Source organism: Sceloporus occidentalis, unplaced genomic scaffold, assembly GCF_023333645.1.
Source record: "Sceloporus occidentalis isolate IW3139 unplaced genomic scaffold, rSceOcc1.0.p SCAF_9, whole genome shotgun sequence".
NCBI classification, from domain to species: domain Eukaryota; kingdom Metazoa; phylum Chordata; class Lepidosauria; order Squamata; family Phrynosomatidae; genus Sceloporus; species Sceloporus occidentalis.
In genome coordinates, this window is record NW_028316989.1 from 37,349,602 (window position 1) to 37,366,693 (window position 17,092).

Here is a 17,092-nt window from a genome sequence, read left to right on the forward strand (position 1 = left end):
TATGGCCAACATGGCTACCTCTGAATATGTTTCATAGTTGAAAGGCGTGTGTCTATGTGTGTGTGTGAGAGAGAGAGAGAGAGAAAGAAAGAGATGGTCAAAAATGCAAAAATGGCACAATGCTAGAGATCAATAGAATCCTTGTTTTCCATTCCAAAATTGTTTTGATTTCACTGTATCAAAAGAAAAGGCAGGAAAGTGAAGGCCTCTAAGAAGGCCTACTTCTCAGGTCAAGATGTTCAATGGCGGCGTTGCCTGGTTCTCCCAAAGTGTCAGTGAAGAACTCTGCAGATTTTGGGGTGAGGGAAATAAGCCCTGACTGAAGGAGGAAAAGAAATCAGTGTGAGGGAAAAAGCAAGGGCAAAAAGGAAAAGCCAAAACTAGTCTTTCCCCGAGAGAAATGTGTTGATGTTAATGGAGTGGGGCAACGAGACAATTACGTTTCTAACTTCTGAAGAGACAACAGAATGAACTTATTTTCCTTCCTTCCTTCCTTCCTTCCTTCCTTCCTGTCATATTTGTAATACTTTATTTCTTAACTTTCAAACACTTTTCTAAGGTAGACTTATGGGGAAGATATGATTGTTCTGGAGTGACCATTCCTGTATAAACAGAAGAGCATAACAAGCAATCTTGAGGCACATATTAAAACCAAAAGAAGAGGCCAAGAAATTATGTATTTGCTTGTTTATTTATTTCGTTTATATGCTGCCTTTCTCCCCGAAGGGACCCAAGGCGGCTCACGGATAAAACATTTAAAATCTCAATAAAATTCAAAACAGGAAAGGTTAAGAATGTGGAAGAGTTACTCCTTTTGGATAACTATAAGGTTCAAAACACGCTGCAGAAATAATCTATTTTGAGACCGCTTTAACTGCCCTGGTTCAGTGCTAGGGTGTCGCGGCAGAGAGACGCAGAGACAGGAATGGGGGTGCAAAGCTTCTTCTGGCCAGGTCTTGGCCAGCCCCTTTTATTGACATCAGGGTTACATTAGGTTTTCATTATCTCATAGTACATCAGAAGGCAATTTGCAGAATCAGGGACCAATGTGTATTCAGGAAAATCCTAATTAGCAAAGGGAACAGGATGTGTACACTGTCTCAGCCGAATCAACATGGGCTTATCCAATTATGGATAAAGCATTGTCAACCAGAAGGTGAGTCATGACCTCGTGGTTTGCCAGCGAGGCCATCACATCCTATTCTCGGTAGACATTGCTATCCTGGGAGGGGGTGCAGCCCCTGGGCTTTCCAGGGGATGCCACATCTCCCTCTTTTTTGTTTTTTATGAGCTGGTGTACATATCCTGCGACCAGCTGCTTTTCCGTGGTTGTCATTGTCTTTTGCGAAAACCTAGAACACAAAGCAAGAACACATTGGATGAGATGGCAAAATAGGATCATAATACAAAAATGATAATGCCATATACAAGAAGTCTTTTCAGCCAATGAAGGTCTGGCAAATAGTAAATCAATCAGCTTCATAATCCAGAATATCCAATGTTCTGGTGGACCTGAGTCAGGTAAATCATGTAGCTCTTCAATCAAATTATTAATGGAACAAGAGTTATCTGACAATTTGAAACAACACATATCTTGACATCTTCACACAGCAAAAGTATTCAGTTGGGCTATGGAGGTATATTGTAGTCAGAGGTGAGTGTTACTGCTCTTTGAACCCTGGAAACATCCAAGATAGAAGGGTGTAGGAGAACAGGAACAAGCCTACTCAGACAGCACTGTGTGCCATCAGACACATTGGCAGGTATAGAATTATAAGTTTGACAGTTACAATTAAAAAACTATCCAGGTGGCAACAAAACATGGATATATATAAATGAAATCCCCTTTCCCAAACATTTTGATCTCCCCTTTGATACCACTGGGCTGAAGGGGCTCCACTGGTCAAACATAATAAACCAAGTACAACAGTTAACACAGAATTATGGGTTAATACAGCACATATTTTTGATTTCTTCACATAGCAAAAGTAAATAGTCTATGGCTGCTCCATTGTCCAGAGTGGCATTTCTAAGTTCATGTTGTTCATGATTTAGCATCATGTGAAATTGTTGAGTGGGTTGAAATATTAGGTTCTGTGGGTTTAAGATACTTGGCTGATGTCCACACTGTGCCTATTGGGGTTGACACTGCTGCACAGCCTCTTTCCCAAATGACGGGGGTTGCTGGTCCTTTCCGCTGTCTCTGGAAACTGTCAATATCACACCAAGGGCCACAGCAGCAGGGAAAATGAAGAAAATGTTTCTGTGTTGGAAATAAATAATCAGACAGTGCAATTAAATTATTCCAGGCAAATCAAATATAACAGATATGACCCGGTTCACAACCTTTTTGTGTTGATGGGGAGGTTGCATTCCCCCTTTTTTGTTTATAGAAGAAGGCTATCCATAGGGGAAAACATAGAAGAATGGCAATAGCAGACTTTAGTAAAGAAGGTAGGATACCAATTTTAGCAAAAATGAGGAAATCTATTTTAGCAAATCCTTTTCTGCAAGCAGACCTATGGAGTACAGGATTAAACTCCAGAACAAAAAGGACGAGGCAGAGGAGAAGGAGGGGGTTCTCCTCCCTCCAGTAATCCCACTATAGCTAACCCAGATGAAGAGTAAGAGAGACAGATAGACTGTGCTGGTAAGAGAAGCTCTCTCTCTAGGAAACAATGTATAAAAGAAGGAAGCAAAACAACACAAATGGAGGAAGAGTACAAGAAATTCAGGCTTATGTGTTGCAGAAGTGTAGCACAAATCCAAACACATTAACAGACAGACAAATGAACAATTTCTAGGTGCAAGAGGACTAGAATCTGTTTCTAAACATGTACCACAAATTAGGTAGATGGGATATGTAGTCCTTTAGCCATGAGAATATAAAGCAACTTAGACAAAACTTTTTTCCTACTTTAGCCAAGACAGTTTTTACAGATAGACTGTGCTGACCAGAGTGAAGCTTAACAGCAAGGAAAAAGACGCTTGAGAACAGGAATTAATCCCTATTGAGAAACCAATGCAGCAAAGACCTTTGGAGTAAAGGAAGGGAGCTGTCTTCACATTTGCAAATCACAAACAGCCAAACAAACAAGCAAATTAACAAATACAAGCAACAGTTAATAGGATCTACAACAACCTTTAGTTGTTGCAATTCTCCAGCCAAGCCTGGGCAAATCAAACACATAAAGGAGACAGAGGGCAAGACAAGCTGACTACTAGAAGAATGAGACATAGTTTTCCAAGCACACTCTAAGTACTGATTTTATTCCACAAAATGGTATGTTCTCTTTGTCTGTAAGATTTGTGCATCCAAAGAGAATTTCAATTATGCTTTATCACAATCAAAAACGCAAAATTAACACAGATTTGAGTGGGGGGGGGGGAACCTAGAAACTCCTGTCCCTTTACAATTTCCACAATTAAATAGGAGAGAACAAACTAAAGGCATACAGAATCCTCTGAAAACAGAATGTAGAGACAAAAGTTGAGACAGTGTCACTCTGCCTGAGCACATGTAGAGTGCCAGCAACAGAAAATAGTGAGACATTTCTCAATCTCAATTTGCAAAGCAGGAGCAGAAGAGGGGGGGGGGTCCTTACTCAATTTGGAATTTCCTACTGAATGATCTTATCCACTTGCCTCATGGGCACAAAGGAAAATGCAGAAATGCAAAAACACCGACTACTGAATAAACTGGACTTACTGAGGGGAAGGAAAACTTCCTGTCTTTTAAGATCCCAACACTTACAAAAGTTCTCTGAAATGCTTAAAATGCCTACAGGGTTTTGAGTTTCTCAAAGAGCAGTTTCTACTATTCCTTTCCGAGAACTACCTTCTGAGGTCTTTGTTCTGGAAGCTGAGGCTGAAACAGTGTGCCTCACCTCTTGGTCAAGGAGCTGGGTTGAAGCTGAGATGGTGTCATCCATTTTCACTGTTTTTCCCAGGGAGCTGGGCTTTTGCCTCTTCCAGGAAACACATCTCCCAGTGCCACTCCAATCTGAACCACGGGAATGGGAAATATGACCTCTGAGGTTCCCTTTCTCTGGCATGTCTGGCTGGAAAGGTTTCCAAAGCTTGGGGTTTTGTGGTTGAGTCCATGCCCTGTTTTCTGGGGTTTTGACCCTCTTGGCCTCGAAGTGCTTATTTGGGGTATGGTTCTGATCTCTCTGTAGACTGTAGTCCGAACAGTAGCAGAGGTGTCTCCAAAAGAAAGTGAGACATTTTTCTTTCCGTTTGGGCAAGGGGGGCTTGCTTTCCTGAGATTTACAGAGCAACTAGTAATATAGGGGCTCTTGGAATGGAGTCCCTTGGGGGTCTCTGGCAATTTCTGCTTGCTATGGTGAGGCAGGCCTTCGGGTGTTTCCATCTCTCTTTGGGGAATGAGGGAAGGCTGAGTAGGGCTTTTAGATGGATCTAAAAAGCCTTTTTTAAGGGAATTTTCCCTAGCTTTCTTCTTTAGGGCTAGGGACTTTTCTTGTCTCTGTGCTATCATCAGATGAAATTTTGAAGAGAGCTGCCTTAGGTGCTGGGAAAAGGTTTCCCAACCCGCAAATAGCTCTGACTCTTTGATTTGGCATCCCAGAGACTCCTTGCTCTTGGGATGAAGTCCTCTATATATCTCACCCATGAACTCTTTATTCATAGCTTTGGAGGGGCGAGCTATTCTTGCAAGCAACATTTTCCTAGCCATGTATGTTTCTGGACCCTCATTTGTTTTTTGCTCTTGTGCATAGTATAAATCCTTGGCCAGTTGTCCTGGCCACAATAGGCTCAAGATATGTCCCATCCAAGAGTACATATCTTGGGACAAAAGGTTTCGACACATCACTGCTGCTTCCAGGTTGTCTCTGTCCACAGAGGACATGCACAGCCTAGCCAACTGTGTCAGATGAAATCCTGCAGCATATGGATAACTATTTGCAGCCCGAATCATCCATTTTATGCTCGTTTCCTGATTTAAGGGACCTAACAAATCTGCCATTATACATGCTTCTGCGATGGAGAAATGGGTTTGTTCTTGATTTGACGTTGCTTCCCATTTTTGAACCTTGGCTGCCAAAATGGAATTTTCCTCCTTGAGGAGGTTGACTTGGGCTATCAATTCTTTAATCTCTTTCTTCATTTTATTGGGGAAAGCCCTAGCAATTTTGGGAGCTTATCTGAGTCTTATCCTCCAGTGGGAGGATGAAGGGCAGAAAAGCTGAGAAAACTTACTGTTCCTTTCTTTGGAAGAATGTCCTCCAAGTCTGTCGTGAAGCTGTAAAGCCTCTTAGACGTGATTGGCTTAGGGTTTAGACCCAATTTTTAGCCGAAGTTGGTGCATACCTTAAAAGGTTTGTCCAGTGAAGAGTCTGGGTTAAAACCACTTGCTCCAAACCAAAATTGGCCAAGACCTTAGGGGTTATTGGCATTCCCTCCACCTTTCAACTCAGGTAGAGTTTAAAGCCAGGCCACTTCTAGTGTTCTGACTTTAGGATTTGTCTTTGCTTCAGCTATTCCTGCTTCTACCACTCCCAGCCGGGGCCTTACAGGCGATAAGGGAGGAGCAACCACTGGAACAGGGTAACCAGGTGGATCTCCTGGAGGAGCTAATGTGGCTAGAGGAGCGGGGGGCTGTAGGCAGGATTTGGGGGCCGTGGATTGGCTTAGCCGTCCCACGGCCGTGTTTACCACCTGCCAGGCAATCAAGTGGGGTGCCGCGGCACGAGGCTCAGCCTTAAGATGATTGCCTATCTTCTCCCATTCCTCTGCAGAGTATTCCCCTCTCTGGGTACCAGGGACACTGGCATGAGATCTCTGCGACTAAATTTTTAATGTTTCTCTGGGTGATTTGTTTATCCCTTGACAACTGCTTAACTATAACTCCCTAGCGTGAGACCTTTGCTTGGCGGTCAGCGTTCCTCCCATACTCACGGGATCCTTTGAGGATGTGTGCGCAGACTATTCCAGTCGAGTGAGCTGGGCCAAAGCCACCTTCTCCGTATCACGTCGGGGTCACCAGCTGTCGCGGCAGAGAGACGCAGAGACAGGAATGGGGGTGCAAAGCTTCTTCTGGCCAGGTCTTGGCCAGCCCCTTTTATTGACATCAGGGTTACATTAGGTTTTCGTTATCTCATAGTACATCAGAAGGCAATTTGCAGAATCAGGGACCAATGTGTATTCAGGAAAATCCTAATTAGCAAAGGGAACAGGATGTGTACACTGTCTCAGCCGAATCAACATGGGCTTATCCAATTATGGATAAAGCATTGTCAACCAGAAGGTGAGTCATGACCTCGTGGTTTGCCAGCGAGGCCATCACATCCTATTCTCGGTAGACATTGCTATCCTGGGAGGGGGTGCAGCCCCTGGGCTTTCCAGGGGATGCCACACTAGGGAATCCTGGGAAATTGTAGTTTATTATGGCACTCTGACAGAAAAGGATAAATGTCTCAAAAAAACTACAGTTCCCAGAATTCTTTAGCATTGAGCCAGGGCCGTTAAAGTGGTCTCAAACTGGATTATTTCTGTAGTGTGTTTTGGACCTAAAAGACTTCTAGTTTAATAAACCAAAACCCAAAATATACTGCAGAAATAAGCCAGTCTGAGAGCGCTTTAACTGCCCAGGCTCAACACTAGGGAATTCTGGGAACTGTAGTTTTATGAAACATTTAGCCTTCTGTCAGAGAGCTCTGGTGCCACAGTAAACTGCAACTACAAAAAATAATAATAATCCAGCTGTAATCCAGTTAGGTCCAAAACACGCTGCAGAAAAAATCCAGTTTGAGACCACTTTAACTGCCTTAGCTCAGTGCTAGGGAATCCTGGGAATTGTAGTTTGTTATGGCCCCAGAACTCTCTGAAAGAAAAGGCTAAATGTCTCACAAAAGTACAGTTCCCAGAATTCCCTGAGCAAGGACAGTTAAAGTAGTCTCAAACGGGATTATTTCCGCAGTGTGTTTTGAACTAACTGGACAACAGCTGGATTTTTTATTTTTGTGGACTGGCCATACTGATGGGGGGATTCTGGGACTGGTAATCCATAAAAGTGGCTTTCCCACACTATGGAAAGGCATATCTCCAGGCCCTAGATGCAAGAGTCTACAATCCCACTAAGATACTTCTGGGAGTCCTATAATATAGGACAGTATACTACTACTACTACTACTACTACTATTATTATTATTATTATATTTATTATTAAATTTATTTGTATCCCACTCTTTTCCCAGAACTGGGACTCAGAGCAGCTTCACAACATTAAAAAACAGTACAATTAAAGACATAGAAAAAAGTACATTAAAAAGGAAATAAATTAGTGTATTGTGGCACCAGAGCTCTCCGACAGAGAAGGCAAAATGTCTCAAAAACTACAATTCCCAGAATTCCCTAGCATTGAGCCAGGACAATTAAAGCAGTCTCAGTTTGGATTAGTTCTGCAGTGTGTTTTGGACCATGGTCTCCCAAGGACCAGCTCCAGTTAGTCCTGAGCAGGGCATTTCCGATAACCTACAACCTCTGAACCTAGAGAAAGAGTGAGATGTTGTTAGATTGCAATTCCCATAATCCTCACCATTGCCTATTCTGGCTAGGGATGATGGGAGTTGTAAACCAAAAAAACCCAGACTCCAACTGCAGAGGCATGCATGCCCAGTCTTAGCTGAATATTTAATTTAACCACAATTACTCCACATAGCCTTTACACAAATCTCAAGCATACATTTGCTTCTTGTATAAAGAACAGGCTCATAGGCTACGCTGTGGTGGCAGTAAGAGAACAGTACACATAATAACTTGGGATGCACACAAATATTGGCGATGGCTCAATACGTCTCATTAATAATTATAAGGTTTGAACCACACCTTATTATGCAGAAAAGATTTTGTAATTCTGTCTCTTTTAAAGCAAAAGCCTGCATAATGACATTTTGAGAGCATAGCACTGAAAGCAAGGGATAGACCTCTGCAAATCCAAAGACCATTTTCCAAAATCAAAATATTGTAAAGAACATCCATATCTCCTTGTGATGTTTTTTTTCTGCAGCTGCTGAAGGAGGAGTGATTACAAACCAGGATGGTGCTGACTATCTGTTTAGCAGTGATGCTTCCCACCCTGATACAAAAAGGTATACTTTGTCACTATTTCACACAGACTTCATTAATACCATACATAATCTGAGATCTGGACATACAAACTCCATCCTCCTGCTTCTGCTTCCAGTGCTTAATTTGTAAAGAGTAAATATCCTGGACCCATGAAAACCTGAGAAGCACAGCATGCTGTATATATATTTAACTGAGGTGAGAAAGTGCTGTCCTTCTGTGTAAAGGCCAACTTGCTGTAGTATGAAAGATCCTAGTGGTACCCTCATCTGGTGGTAAAATATAATGACAAACTAGTAATTCTCATAAAGACATCTATCTCTTCCGTCTGGGGATGATGGGAACTGTTCTCCAAGGTCTCTAACACTGACATTCAAGTCAATAAAATTATGAACATTATATATGACTGTGTATATATTGTGTGTGTGTGTGTGTGTGTGTGTATAAAACTATTACATATGTCGGTGTGTGTGTGTATATATATATATATATATATATATATGACTGTGTGTATATTATATATATGCATGTATATATGTGTGTGTGTTTATATATGTATATACACAAACCTGTGTGTGTGTGTGTGTATAATATATTATCCAGCTCCATAGATCGCTTGAGGAGGATGGGGGCCAAGGGCGCAGACAGGCTGCATGACCTGGGGATGATGGGAATGGGACTTCTTAGTTTTGGAGGACTACAATTCCCATCACGCCCCAACCAACCCACATGGCCCTGGCCCTGGAGGGCTAAAGGATGCGCTTGAGGAGGGAGGGGGCCAAGAGTGCAGACAAGATGGAGGGAGACTTCCCCCAACCTCTGGATTGCCTGGGGGTGATGGGAAGTGTTCCCCAACCCTATTCTTGAAGGGCCTGAAAACCCCCCCATGCTATGCCTGATGAGGATGATGGGAACTGGAGGGAGACCTCCCCAACCTCTGCATGGTCTGGGGATGATGGGAAGTGTACTCCAACCCTAGTCTTGAACGGCTTGCTGTGCCTGATGAGGTTGATGGGAACTGGAGGGGGACTTCCCCAACCTCTGCATGGTCTGGGGATGATGGGAAGTGTGCTCAAGCCCTTGGAACCCCTCCCCTGACATTCTGTGCCTAATAATATTAATAATAATAATAATAGGATTCATTTATATGCCGCCCAATCACTGGGAATCCAGGCGGCTTACAACAGAGGTGATAATAGACGGTTCCCTGCCCTCAGGCTTACAATCTAATGAGGATGATGGGAAGTGTCCTCCAAGACCCCTAACACTGACATTCAAGTCACCAATAAAATTACATCTACGTACGTGTGTGTGTGTGTGTGTGTGTGTGTGTATATATAAAACTGTATATAATATATATATGTGTGTGTGTGTGTGTGTGTATATATAACTATATTATATATGTGTGTGTGTCTATATGTATGTATGTATGTATGTATATATATATACACACACACACACACACACACACACTGTGTGTGTAATATGTATGAAGGCACACGACATACTGTGTATATATACACACACACAAAATTCTATATACAGTTATATATAATTATATATACTCACAAGTCATACTCTCTCAGCCTCAGAGAAGGGCCATGCCAGCCCCATATGACTGATAGGGTCGCCTTAAGTTGGAAACAACTTGAAGGCACACAACAACAACAACAACAACAACATATAACAACATAATTACATGTGTGTGTGTGTGTGTATGTTGTCATGTACTTTCAGTGTATACACACACACACACACATCTTCTTATATCTCCCATCTTCTTCCAGAATACACCAGAGCTTAGATTATCTCGAAGGCAAAATCACCGTTTTCCATTCTTGTTATCTTACTGCTTGTGCCAACTCAGAAATAAAAAACACAGTGCCATTGGGACATTTCCTCCTTCCACCAGCCTGCTTGCATCAAGGTATGTGTTTATGCTTATGGAGTGTTCAGCATTTTATATCCACCCGCCTTCACCATTTGAATGTTACGTTCTGGGCTTTGGGGTTTCTTTTGAATTAAAGACTTCTTAAATTAAAGAGGCTAGTGTCCATAGTGACACCAATGTGATGGGGATAGGAGAAGGGAGAACCATTCTGAACACTGCCTCCCTGAACCACCAAAAGAGACAGACTGGCCTGCAAAGAGGGAGCAAATGATGCCGACAGTGAGCAGCAATTGCAAAGAGCAGGTAGGACACAGAAACATCATGGAAATAGGACCTCAGAACTATCTGAATGGCTGGAATCATGCAAACCAGAAGACAAGCTAGGTTCACAAGATCAGCCAGATGCAGCTGTGAAATCCTTCTGGACTCTTCCATGGACTTTGTATGATCCCTGCCACTGAGTGGGGGGGGGGATCCCTGCCGCTGAGTGGGGGGAACTAAATGTTTGGATCCCCCCCCCCATGGAAATGTATATGTATTCAAAACTGCATATATGGTTATTCAGGAGTCTTTAACCTCTTCCATGCTATCATATGGCTATATGTGTGTAAGTGTGTGTGTGTGTGTATATAAATTCTGTATCTTACCTTTTTATTAGCATGTTTATATAACTCAAAGCTAAAGTTGTATAAAGGAATTACACTGAGGCTGCAATCCTATATCTATTTACCTGGTACTAAGCCCTCTAGAGCACCTGCTGTTATATATCTGGTAGCAAATATAAACTGTACACTGGGGGAATGTTGATACAGATTTCTCCATACGTACTTGTGTTCAAAGAACACTAATGTGTACCTGCAAACACTTTAAGTTTGTGTATCACAAAATGTATTTTCGAGAATGAAATCATATCCTTTGGGAGTTTAACATATGTGTTACTGAAAAATATGTTTCATTTAAAGAGAAACAGCATGGCTGAGCACTGTTGCTATTCGGTGTTAAAAAACCATTTCAATATGCTGAAAATTCATTAAGCAATAGCAAATATTGTGAGTGAGAGAGAGTCATACTCTATTATATGATAAACATATTGCAATGCTGCCCACCCTCTACATATGCTTGGGTGATGGTTTTGTGGTTATTGATCTCTTCTTTTGCATTCACTGCAGAAATTAGACAGAAAATTGGTAGCTTTTTATGGGAGCAAATAACCGATCCTCAGAAACAACAGGTAAGAAGTGCACCTTGAATGTATATGACTTTAATTTTGTTGTTTGTTCTGATGATTTTATTATCTAAGATTTTGTAAACTCTATACACACATTTCCATTTAGTCAGTTAAATGTTATTAATGAATGAAAAGATCTTGACAAAGTTAATAGTTAATTTTTTTCAAGAATTTGTTCCAGAACTCATTTAACTTAATTTCTTAATGTAGTATTTGAATATGGAATACTCTGCATATAGAACATGAAACATTAACTTTTAAAATGACATAGCTGGAAGTATTAGCTTGGTATATTCCTCCCTCCCTCCCTTCCTTTCTTCCTTGTTCTCTTTGTGTTACTACTTCTCTCCTTCTGCCTCACTCTTCCCATCCAGCATAAGTCAATTACTTTATTCTCTTTCTGTTTATCTGCCTTCTTGCTGCTTAACAAGATAATTAGCTGGTCTAAAATAGTAAATGAGTATTTTGGCACTAGTCAGAAAAGATGGCAGCTGTTGAAGCCACTGAACTTGAACCAAATCTTATAGCCCATCTATGAACAGTCTATAGATTGCTTCTGATTACTTAACATTGAAAAAGGTTATTTCGTCTCTTTCATAAAATTGCACAGTTAAATGGAATCTTAAGCACAGTTTCAACTAGGATCACTTTGAATATTCACAGGGCAGTCAATATGCTGAAGTAGAACATAACAAGGCAGAAGATGAACAGAGCAGAAGAACACTGGAAAGAAGGTTTTTCTTGTTGAGATTTTTGGATAATGAAAACACATAATGTAAGAGAGAAAAGTACAGCATACCACATTAAAACTCCCTTCTTCCACATGATTTAAGAAGCAAACTCCTGCCTGAATAAAAAGGTCTTTGTCTATTGGGGGAAAGAGAGCAGGGTAGGGACCAACTGAACCTCCCATGGAAGGGGGTGCCACAATTTAGGGGCCTGTATCCTTACCAAATGTGCAGGTGCTGGTGGTGAGACTAGGTAGTTTATCACATGAAAGAGACTGGGAGTTTATCTCGCGAATATCCCAGAAAAATCACATAATTACGTGTAACGATTTCACACAATGTCATACAAAACCCAATATTAGAATGGTCACAAAGAATCATTAATGTGCATCTTTTTTACTTTTGGGATTTCAGGGACAGTGCATTTCCAATACTGCTTTATTTGCGCAATTGCATGTAATAATCATTCGTGCCATTACTTGTCATTTGCAGGATGCTTTAAATGTGCTTTAATCTCTCTTTAAGGCCAATATCAGCCCCGGTGTGAGATAAACCCCTAAGAGAAGGCCCTCCCCTGAAGATCTCAAAATTTGGGCAGGCATTTATAGGGAGATCGTATGGATCCAAGCCATGTAGAGGCATGTAACCAGCATTTTGGATTGTATCCAGAAGCAGACCAGTAGCCAATGTAACTGTTTCAAAAAGGGAGTTCATATGTTCTGGCTGCAGAATTTTGAAGTTTCTGATCTGTTTCCAAAGGCAGCCCCATGCTCTATGCCCCATTCCAGAAAGGTGGCCCAGAAGGATACCATGGCTGATGATACTGAAGGCTACTGTTAAGTGAGGTTGGAATTTTATAAAAACACCCCTAATTTCTCCACATCTAAAGTGCATTTGGTGGAGGTAATTGGCTGTTCCCTTTTTGCATTGCTTTGACATGCAAGCCTCTAGATGAGACATAGTGTCCTTTGTATGCTGGCATTTCCCTTGATGACCCTAATGGAGGGCATGTTGGGAAATGATCCCTGTCTTCCATGGCAGCGAAGCGAACACTCCACGTAGGCAACCAAGCCTTAGTTAGGAGTTGCTAAACAGAAAGAATGCTTCACACCTTTGGGACAGATTTATGATTCTGAGATACTATTCAGGTATCGATAGCCTTTCCCATCGAAAAGGCTGACCATAGATCAAGCAATGTAAATTTGGTTTTACTTTGAAGTAGGAAAGCAACCTCTGCTCAAGACAGGTAGTGTTTTAGAAAGAAACAGAAAATGACTGTCCAGTGATGTATGTTGCTGTTTCCTTCTAAATACAGTTATCAATGTAATTAAGCAGGACACAGATTCCTAACTTTTCAATTGCAAGCTCCTAGAGAGAGAAAGGAATAAAGTGAAAAAAGGAGTAAAAGATCTTATGAGTGTTGTATTCTTAATGAAAAAAGGAAAGAAAATGCTTTTACCCTAACAATTTACTTTTTGTAATTACAGTGAAGACATTCATACCCCCGAGACACTAGAAACAGGGAAACTGACATACATTCCACTTCAGGATTATCCAACAAGTAATATGGTGACAGGTAAGAAGAGGGTTCTTTTAGCAATTATTACTAAGGGTAAAAATAATATGACTAGAGATCTGTGACTGGATATACATCAGGACTAGCATATTTTCTTTTGGTTTATTCTCACCCTATCATTCCATATACAAAACGCAAACAATTGGGAGGATGCATCTTTCTTCAGTACTGACAATGGAAGAGAAGCCTCTACTGCACTTGGGGAGATTGGGGAGTGCAAGGCAGGTTGCTCAGCACACAGGTCTCAGTTCCAGTAGTTTAAGACTGTGCACCTTAAACTCCTCATTCCAGTTTAACATAATGTGATCCATGTAGGAGTTCAAGCTTCTGGCAGTGGGGATGAGGCTCCTTAAACATTGCAGAAAAAGACTTCACAGTTTCTACTGGAGTATCTGTGGAAATATGCAGAAATGTACAGTATCGCACATGGATTTGGATAGATGTGCATTTTTGGCAATGCAGATGTACAAAAGTCCACAGCAGTCAGCACAATACACTTAAATGTGGACTAGCCCTGAGGCATTTGTCTCACTTTGCCTAATGATAGAGCAGGTTGACTCACCAGCAGTTTGAAATAAAAAGGTTTGCAGGGTCCATTTAAAAGTCAGATGAGTAGAGACCTGAGTATATTACATATTACCCTAAGGGAGGGAATTCCATATACCAATTCTTTCTTAGTACTCTGTTCTTTAGATGACTTGAACTAATAAAAATACTACTAGGAAGATCTGATTATTTTCTCCTTTTAGCTTACCCTACTTCTTTTGTAGAAGTTTCTACCTGTGCTTTTAAAATGGTGTCATGTTGTGAAATTTATACCAATCTACATGCCTTTCATAGGTTATGCTTCTGCTAAAGAGATGAAGAAATTCCTTGGGGAGATACGGGATTTCATTCCTGGATGTTCTGGTTATTTGGCGTACTGGATTCCAAATGAAACAAAAGCTTTATCTGTGGTGAAAACAAAATTAAAAAGAAAATTATAAACAACATCTAGCTTCTTATGAGGAACACACCATATCTCTGAGTATTTTCCCAGGGATCCTTATTTCTCATATTGACAGGGAAGCTTCACTTTGAAATTTGCTGTCAGAAGGGCTGTTCCATGTACATTACAGAGTTTAATACTGATCTTGTTGTGTGTATTGTATGTTACATTTGACCAATTCATGCTATTTCCTTTTCTTAGTGTACCTTCAAATCCATTTATTAGAGAACATGTTAGACAACAAGTAAACATGGACATAAGTGGAAAGAATGGCTCCAATCTCTCTATTATTTATTTCTAGGGTGTCCTCAGATATGAGGACATATCTGAAGCCTTAATACAGTTACCACTTGGAACTCGTGGGGGATCCGTTCCAGACCCCATCCTGCGAGTTCCAAAACTTGCACATATTCAAGCCCCATAGGCTTGAATGGGGTGTGTGCATGTGGGGCGCATACCACAGGCATGCACCCCATTGAGCTTAATGGTGGTTGCCCCTCCTGGGATCTCAAGTCCGTGGACTTGGAGGGGTGACTGTATTGTATTCCATGCACCTGAAGAATTGGATGGTTATTCACAAAAGCTTATGTTAAAATAAATGTTAAGGATGCCATTTCCACAACACTCTTGTTTCTTTGTTTGCTTCAGTCAACTTATAAAGTGTGAATGTGACCTCTAGATGGAGCTCTTTAATAAAACAAATAACTTTAACTGAGAGTAACAAGGGGGAGCAACGTGTGGTTTTGGAACAAGCAGAGCGAAAACTAGGTGTAAGCAACCTCGGGCAAAACTAAAAATATCTTCTAATCTTCATTGCATCACTCACTTCTGAATGTTGTTAGTGTGATGAAGAACATAGAAGAGTGCCAAACTGAATCTTGATTCAGAACAATGTGGAACCTTGATCTAATTTAGTGATGTAGTAAACACACACACACAAATCTGGACAACAAGTTCCAAAAGACTTCCTGTCTGCTTGCATATGGATCTAACCATCCACACTTGTATATATCGTATAAATAAAAGCAATTAAGAACCCCAAGGTCTGTCACAGACATGCTGCTATTTGCTTGCATTTTCTGGCCTATGATGCTAAATCCTGTTTGTTTTTCAGTTGTTGTTTTTTCCCTATGTATGAGTGCATGTTTGTGCGTCTTCATGCACGAGTCTAATGAAAACGTGTTCTTCACCCTTCCTCCAACCTGGTGCCGTTCAGATGTATTTATCTACAAGCCTCCATCATACGCAGCCACCATGTCCAATGGCTGTTCTAGTTCATGAAACCCTATGCCACAATAAATCAGTTACTATTTGTTAACAGATGCTACAGCCTTCAAACATATGGACATTAGCTAAGGTGGACTCTTTGGTTAAACAATGCCAAAGAACTTACAACATGGTCAGTGCTTCCAGGGCAAATTATACTTGCACCAGGGGATGTTTTCTTCTTTTAATAAGGATTAAAGTACAGATTTTATACTGATCTGTGGATAAGTCGACTCAGGTTTTAGGACCAATTTTTTGACTAAAATTTCTAGACTTATACATGAGTATATACAATAAATTAATTAAAGCATTTTATAAACGAAATTACTTTCCCCAGCACACACCCCTATAGCCCTCTTCGTATACATGCCAAGTTTAAGGTTTTAAGGTCTTGACAGATAGGCAAACACCCGGTTTTATTGTTAATCATTGATCTTTACTCACAGAAGAGGTATTGAGCAACCTCAGATCCTCCAATAGAAGGAAATGGACAACCACACGGAGGTGGGAATTTTTCAGAAAAACAAAAATGGTGACATAAAGAGGGAAGTGAACAAGATAGAAATCTTTATGACACAACATTGGGTTGACCTAGCAATTCTGCCCCACATTACAAAATCCATTTTTAAAACAATAAAAGGGTATGAATACAATATGCAAACATGAATAAACAAAGACAGTGTTTATTACTAACATTAAATATTCTGTAAATGCCTATGGTTAGAGCAGTGGTCCGCAAAGTGGCCGGTAGCATCTCCTGGGGGTGTTGGAAAGCTCCAGGGGGTGCTGAGAGGAAAAAGAGCAGCATGGGAGCTCTGAGAGGGGAAAAGGGGGCGGCAGGGAATTGTGGGGATGGGGTTGCAAGTGGGGCTGCCATTGCTGCTGAAAAATTGTAAAAGTCCCAGATCGATGTCTTTGAAAAGCAGTAGGTCTTGGATTGCTGAAGGCAGGAGTGAAAACATGGGGGGAAAACTCATTCAGATCCATCCATAATCTCCACACAATTGCATGAAACTTGACGGGAGCATCCCGCTATGCTCCTGTGACTTTTGCTCATCTGAAAATCTCCTTGGGCTTGCTAGCAGCAACTGTTGTTGTGTGCCTTGAAGTTGTTTTGACTCATGGAGACCTTAAGAAGGACCTATCATGGGGTGGTGGTGGTGGTGGTGGTGAGTGTTCTTGAAAAAAATTCTTCAAATGGGGTTTGCCATTGCATTCTCCTGTGGCTGAGGGAGTGTGACTTGCCCATGGTCACCCAGTAGGATTTCATCATGTGCCAAACTACCCAAAAGCAGCAGCTTCCCTTGCTTAGGATACTTTCACTCTT

General features: G+C 41.2%; 1 protein-coding gene across 1 annotated transcript; it reads left to right on the forward strand.

The window, feature by feature from the left end:
* Nucleotides 1-624: 624 nt before the first annotated feature.
* LOC149307287 (telomere repeats-binding bouquet formation protein 2-like) lies at nucleotides 625-15,439 on the forward strand (the record flags this gene model as incomplete). The annotated part of the gene is made up of 7 exons (XM_089538301.1): nucleotides 625-676; nucleotides 8,030-8,111; nucleotides 9,876-10,015; nucleotides 11,149-11,210; nucleotides 11,871-11,941; nucleotides 13,423-13,511; nucleotides 14,352-15,439. Coding segments are annotated over 7 exons (642 nt in total), but the record flags the coding sequence as incomplete, so codon positions are not given.
* Nucleotides 15,440-17,092: the final 1,653 nt, after the last annotated feature.